The 7,408-nt window shown below is 37.3% G+C and overlaps 1 protein-coding gene across 1 annotated transcript; it reads left to right on the top strand.

The window, feature by feature from the left end:
* Nucleotides 1-440: 440 nt before the first annotated feature.
* On the top strand, nucleotides 441-4,074 carry LOC124183714 (acetylcholine receptor subunit beta-like 1). The gene is made up of 5 exons (XM_046572580.1): nucleotides 441-777; nucleotides 865-1,004; nucleotides 1,505-1,659; nucleotides 1,765-2,815; nucleotides 2,955-4,074. Exons 1-5 carry the CDS (start codon nucleotides 720-722, stop codon nucleotides 3,117-3,119), a joined length of 1,569 nt encoding a protein of 522 aa, XP_046428536.1. The 5' UTR covers nucleotides 441-719; the 3' UTR covers nucleotides 3,120-4,074.
* The last annotated feature ends 3,334 nt before the right edge of the window (nucleotides 4,075-7,408 follow it).

Below are 7,408 nucleotides of genomic sequence, written 5' to 3'. Positions count from 1 at the left end.
AAACAAAAAGTATGAGTGACTGCTGGTGCAACGAGTGGCCACCAGATGGCACTGAGCTTTTGGCGCGCCCGTAATAATGAAATTACAAATTCTAATGACTTTCGATGATTCGAGTGTTGGAAATAACTTGAGATTTCATCCACAAATTCCGTACTGCCATGGCTGCACGATATAGATATAGTTCGCGTTCGCACAAAATTGTTTGGTTGTATTTTAAAAAAGTGTAAATTGATCTAATTATTACATGTTTTCTTTTTAACGTGGCAAAAAACGGTTAATTACTTTTCTCGATCTTCTGTCGAGTCTGCTACTAGTTTTTTTTTTTAACTGTTCGATGAACCTATCGTGACATCCAATGTGCTCTTATCTAACTACGAATAAGGGTAGGGAAATTACATCCCCGAACGATGCCGACCCCTACGTGGTTTTAGGAACGCTCGACTCTAGTCAAGTGAGGCTCTGATTTTGATTTATAGGAAGTATGTAAAAAACAATAAGCGGGGGTGGTAGGGATTGTCAGTGAGTGATTACTGTTAAAAATCACGTCTCATCGTGGATAATGCGTCGGTAATAATCGTGTGGATTGTTTCCCAGCGCTCATCTGCCGCAATGAACGTAGTAAACTCTCTTATTGGCCTCTTTTCCAAGGTGGTATATTGATTCGCGGGCGGCGCATAGCTTCGCCAACAAGGGTGGGTTTACACCCATACCCGCCTAAAATGTATTTTTGTTTAAAGTTCATGCGGTTTTTGCTAACCGCTTCTCTGTTCTGCGTTGGTAAGTGTTAGCCATAGAACATTTTTCATTTTTCTTATTTCTTTTCTGTGCCATCCCTGGCCACATTTCTATATTTTTCGTTCGCAGTTGGCTTCTGCTCCGAAGATGAAGAACGTCTGGTCCGCGATTTATTTCGCGGATACAACAAGCTCATCCGCCCCGTTCAAAACATGACCCAAAAAGTTGACGTCAGATTTGGACTTGCTTTTGTGCAGCTGATCAATGTGGTAAGAAAATTTTGTCAAACAACACTCCCAGTGTTTTTGATTTTCTACATGTAACAAAAATAGTGTAACATTCTGTACGAAATCGGAAACCAATCAGCAGTTCCTCTGCTTTCTGTCCCTGTTACACTTCGTTAAGTTTCCTATTTTATTCTAAGCTTGACAGTAAATTTATTTACTCATTGCATAACCACTGACCATACGTACAATAGTACACGCATACACAGTGCATAGTATGTATCCTAACGGAGTTACGATAAAGAAGCACCCGTATTCAGGAATGGACTTAAAACTAACTTATCACAAACACAAATTACCTTAACTAGTACTAATTTATCGAGAAGTTTATGCTCACTGCTATCATTTAACCTTTTATCTTTTCGCGAAAAACCAAAACAAGAACTATCCCATTTAAATTGATTCCAACACATTCCTTTCCAACAATACTTATTCACAATTGCAAATCCGTGATAACATTTTTCCTTTCGATCACTGTTATCAAGAATGAGAAAAACCAGATCATGAAGTCCAATGTCTGGCTGCGATTCGTCTGGACCGATTATCAGCTGCAATGGGACGAGGCGGATTATGGAGGGATTGGAGTGTTGCGTTTGCCGCCCGATAAGGTTTGGAAGCCAGACATCGTTCTGTTCAACAAGTAAGTTATGCACAGTGTCTAAATTCGATGATTGACGATACCAAGAAGGCGGCTGATCTTCAGTTGGCGGTTGACAACTTGAACTCGTCACCTTTACTTTTCCAGCGCTGACGGCAACTACGAGGTTCGGTACAAGAGCAACGTTCTGATATACCCAACGGGAGAGGTTCTCTGGGTGCCTCCAGCGATCTACCAGAGTTCGTGCACCATTGACGTCACCTACTTCCCCTTTGACCAGCAAACGTGCATCATGAAGTTTGGATCCTGGACGTTCAACGGTGACCAGGTGTCCCTGGCACTTTACAACGACAAGAACTTCGTGGACCTTTCGGACTATTGGAAGAGCGGCACATGGGACATCATCAGCGTGCCCGCCTATCTGAACATATACCACAGCGACTTTCCGACCGAGACCGACATCACGTTCTACATAATAATCAGGAGGAAGACCTTGTTTTACACGGTCAATCTCATCCTTCCAACCGTCCTCATCTCGTTCCTCTGCGTCCTCGTGTTCTACCTGCCAGCCGAAGCGGGGGAGAAAGTCACCCTTGGCATCAGTATCCTCTTGTCGCTTGTCGTGTTCCTCCTGCTGGTCAGCAAGATCCTGCCGCCAACATCGCTTGTGCTTCCGTTGATAGCGAAGTACCTCTTGTTCACCTTCATAATGAACACCGTCAGTATTTTGGTCACGGTTATCATAATAAACTGGAACTTTCGAGGGCCGAGGACTCACCGGATGCCGCAACTGATACGGAAGATATTCCTCAAGTATCTGCCGACCATCCTCCTCATGCGCAGACCCAAGAAGACTAGGCTCAGGTGGATGATGGAAATTCCGAACGTCACTCTCCCGGCCTCAACTTACTCCGGAAGTCCCACCGAGCTTCCGAAACACCTGCCAGCTGGTCTCGCTAAGCCCAAAATGGAAGTAATGGAACTCTCCGACTTGCATCACCCCAACTGCAAGATCAATCGAAAGGTTCACCACACCACAAGCGCTTCGACAACTGCAGCTGGAGGAGGTGATGCTTTGGGGGATAGGAGAGGATCGGAAAGCTCCGACTCGGTGCTGCTAAGTCCAGAAGCTAGCAAGGCAACGGAGGCCGTTGAGTTCATCGCCGAGCACTTGAGGAACGAGGATCTTTACATTCAGGTAAAAATTTCCGCAAGCTTTTCCACAGTTCCAAACGTCTTGTTCGCGGGTTTTCAAAGTTTTTACACATTTTTTTTGTTTTTTTACTTCTCAATTAAATTCCCGTTCTCTTCCTCAGAGTGTCTTGTTATGATTCCAGACACGAGAGGATTGGAAATACGTTGCAATGGTGATCGATCGGCTGCAGCTGTATATATTTTTTGTTGTCACAACGGCTGGGACAATAGGGATACTGATGGACGCACCTCATATATTTGAGTACGTCGATCAGGACCGTATAATTGAGATTTATCGAGGAAAGTAATTTAGGACAGAATTCAAACTGTGGGCTGGACGCCCCATGGCTTTCGAAAAAGCTAAAGACCGAATCCCCACGTGTTGGGATAGAAACCGAGAAACAAATATCCCGCACAAACACATCCGTTTCCTTTGAAACTCGTGAAACTATAAGCCGCTCACTGGAACGCGTTGTAAATCGAGAATGCAAATGTTGATCATCCGCCATATTTGTTTCTGGTAGAAATTTTTCCCCAGATGATAACTGATCTTCCGCAAGCGGATAATTGGTTGATGCTCCACTGCCGGCTGATGGGTGATGTTGAATTTATTTGTCAAGATGGTTTTCCATCAGCACGTAAGCCCTGCATTAAGTCTTCCCTAAGTAACGAAGTATAGAAATGAAAGAGTCTACACATTAATTGGTTGGTTATAGGGTGGAAAAAAATGACCGTTGGTTCGTCGAATGCTTTCGACTCTCCAGTGGAAGGAAAATATTAAAGGAATAAAAAATAAAAAATAATGATCCGGTATGAAAATGTCGAGTCGCATAAAAATATGAAATTACGTACATATGTAACCGCAATGTCTAAATGTCGATGTAATAAATTTAAAAACGATCCTGATCGAAGCAGCAGCTGTCTAACTGCATCATTATATTCGTATCTACAAATAATTCGTTTTAAATATGCATATAAGGGTAAAATTATTCGACTCAAAACGAAAAATTAAATAAATAAATATACGTAAGTATAAAATAAACTTTGTAGAAATCGTTCTATTAACACTAATGCTCGTACATCGGTGGTTTGATATGTGCTATTAGAAACGTTGTAATACTCATGGTCAAGTTTTACTTTCATAGCATTATAGTATACCTGTAACTAGCTAATTGTAAGACCGTGTCTAGCCTAAGCAAAGAATTAGAAAAATAACGTGTACTAATATTATAGCGTGTAGATACAATAAAATATGGCCAAAGAGATTTCCAATTCTTGTCTTTTCCTATCATATCCTTGAGATAAAATCCGAGAGAAAATGTTTGGAATGGAGTTAGGGATCTACGGGAAATTGTTTTTTTTTTTTTTTTACAAGGTTTACGGAACGAGTGAATGATGCACGGTTTTTGCTTCTTTTCTTTTCGTTTATTTCAACATTTCATAATAACGTAATAATGATAATAATAATTACAATATGGTGACAGTTGGTTCACCACTTAACAGGGATTTTTTTTTTTGTTTTTTTCATACATAATAATCGATCAACGTTTTCTTTATTATTTTCATTATAATTATTTTATTTTATTTTATTTTATTTCATTTTAATTCATTTATTCATTCTCCTTTTAAATTTGTCATTAAATCTTCTTATTCATTTTTTGTGGAAAGGAGCCTGGCACTGGGAATATTATGTTTCATAACAAATCTTTTATTTATTATCTTCAATATGAATTTACTATCATTAAACCAGGCCATCCTCGATACACGTAATTAAAAATCATCGGTAAGTATTCGTATAATAATTCATGTATCGTGATGTACGATCGGGTAAGAAACTTATTTCATCATTTTCCAACTTCTCACTTCAGCCGGCTTCACGAGCGATCAATTTGACATTTTTTTTCACTAGTATCAGAAACAAAAAACAAACAATAAGATTTATCGTTTATGCTATACATTTCGTGATTACTTTTTTTTTTTATTTTTATTTTCCTCTTTTATTTTGAAATTTCATTCCGTAGAGCATCGTTTTACAATTAAGTGTACGTAACAATCTCATAACATATACTTAAGATGTATTTTTTTTTTCGCCGCGGGTGAAAAGGTGGAATTCAGGGTTTTTCGCAGATTTTGAAGTGTGAAAATGTATGTGTGTGTGTGTGTGTGTATAATAGATTCTTCTTTATGTTTTTTTTTTTGTATCGTTTTGTTTTGTCTTCGTTTTAAATACATAATAAGAGATGATATAATATATGTAAGAAGAATGGAAGAGTTCGATTATTAGAATCGGTTTCAATTTTCAGCATTTTTTTTTTTTTTTTTTGACTTAAATTTTTTCTTTTCGTTCATTAGTATTCTTAGATAATTTGAGATATTTATAGTTTAGTTTAGTTTCGAGAGAAAGTGACCTCGATAAAGTTGACTACGAAGATCTAAACTTCTACCTAAAACCAATTCTAAGTTTTTATACCGTTAAAGTATCATCTACAGTTCTATGTTGATTATAGACTAATATTTTTATATTCATTGGTTGATTATTGAGTTTTTTTTTTGTTTTTTTTTTTTTTATTTTTTATTCTTTTCTATTTTAAGTTTATATCGATACACGTTTAGCATTTCATAGTTTAAATATGTATAGATAATGTTTAGCAGTATATGTTTTAATAGTTTCAATTTAAATTTAGAGATTATTTTCTTTTAGCAATCTAATTATTTGAGACCGATTTGATCGTGGGATTAGAGATTTTTATATTATATGTATACAAGATATACGCGAGTGAGCTAGCGCTAATATAAATAATGTCGATATGCATAAATATATATGTGTGTATATAGATATATATCCGAATCATAAATTCAAAAAGAATGACGGTTATATGTATATATGTACACATACACATGCTGCGACCGGATTTCAGCGAAACGATAGAAAAAAAACCACTGTTTTTTTTTTTTTTTTTCTTTATGTCTTTCGAATTTCAAACGAACATATGATCAAATATATGCCAGATGAATTTCTACCGACTGCATACTCCGTCGGCTGCTAAAATTCAATGCGCACGCGCAACAATCCGAGAGCGGCTGTTTGCCAGGGTGACCAACCGTCATAAATTTTCACGACAGTTCGCCGCGATGTATTTAACCTCAAAATTTTCGACAGTTGTCGTTGTCAGTTGTGCTCAATGCGCAACTGTGACAAATGTTGAGGTTAAAGACAGTTGGCCATCCTGGTAAACAGTTGCTCTCGGATTTTAGCGCGTGAGTATGAAAATTTAGCAAACGACGGAGCATGTTGTCGTTAGGAATGCACTCTGTATATACCATTTATGCATGTATATATAAGTAAGAAATAAAGTCGCGAAGAATTTATACGCGTATGAAAAATTGATCGGCATCTACATCGGTAAAAATCATTTAAAATCCTTTCGGCTTTGGCATCTGCGTTTGGCAAGAATTTCTTCTTCTTCGTTTCATTCTTATTCCAGTTCTTTGGATAATCGAAGAAACGATTGTAGGATATTGATACAGTTTCGTTTTATCGGATTTTTTTACCCGCAGCTCGATGCAACCCTGCGGTTAAGAATTAAGAATCAAACAAATATACCTACAAAGTTCTTTCATCGTCAGCATAATATGCAATGTTTAAAAATTCTGCAGAGACGTGACGCAATTTCTCCGTCAGTTTCTCGTAAATCGCAATATTAAGATTTTCACTGAGATGTGAGAGATTTAAAAAAATTCTCAATTCTTAATCGCACGATTTAATTCGCGGCGTGAAATCAGTCGAATTGCTTCATCCCCCGGCGGTATTACCAAACTCAGGGGGTTGTACATTTGTTCATAACAACAGTATAGATTAAATAAAAATTAGCTTGCCTCGGCGATATCTGGAGATTTAGCTAAAAAATTTGGCACTTGAACGTGATTTTCTTCTGATAAATCTATCAACTTTGTTTCCTCACATTATACATATAATCATTAATGTACGTCATACGAGTTGCGTGCATTTTAATGCACTCACGTCGCTCACTCGTTCGTTTCACTATCTCTTTACCGCGGATCGTGGAGATATTTTTCCTATACTTTATACGTGATCGAAAGTTGTGGCAAAACTCACCACGACCTTTAATAATTTTCATTACAGATCTGCGATTTATCTCATATATTTTTCCACGATCGTCGCTAATTAAGTCGTCGCGAAACAAACGATAGGTATTTGTTTTACATCGCGTACGGTAAAGAACGTTTGCAAATTCCATCGATATTACAACAATAAAATATAAAAATGCTTCCGATTGAAAAGTTTGAGCGTTCGTAGCATTATCATCATCATTATTACTATTATTACTATTATTATTATTATTGTTGTTGTTGTTGTTGTTGTTAGTCGTTTTATTCAGTGTTCATAATTTCACATATTTTTTAGCAACGTTGAAATTATACTTTTTACCTTGCTTCTCATTTCTTTTAATAAAATTTTGTTTTTTCTCTCTATTTAAACCTAGGCAAATTAACGTCATCGAGGAATTTGGCACGTCGACAAGATCTTTCATTATCCTCTTTTCCCTTGCTCTTTTTGTGTAGAACGAGTTTCGAG

The sequence above is a fragment of the Neodiprion fabricii genome, chromosome 5 (genome assembly GCF_021155785.1).
Source record: "Neodiprion fabricii isolate iyNeoFabr1 chromosome 5, iyNeoFabr1.1, whole genome shotgun sequence".
In the NCBI taxonomy this organism is placed as follows: domain Eukaryota; kingdom Metazoa; phylum Arthropoda; class Insecta; order Hymenoptera; family Diprionidae; genus Neodiprion; species Neodiprion fabricii.
Note: the sequence above shows the minus strand (reverse complement) of the source record. Positions and strands in the feature narration are given on the sequence as shown.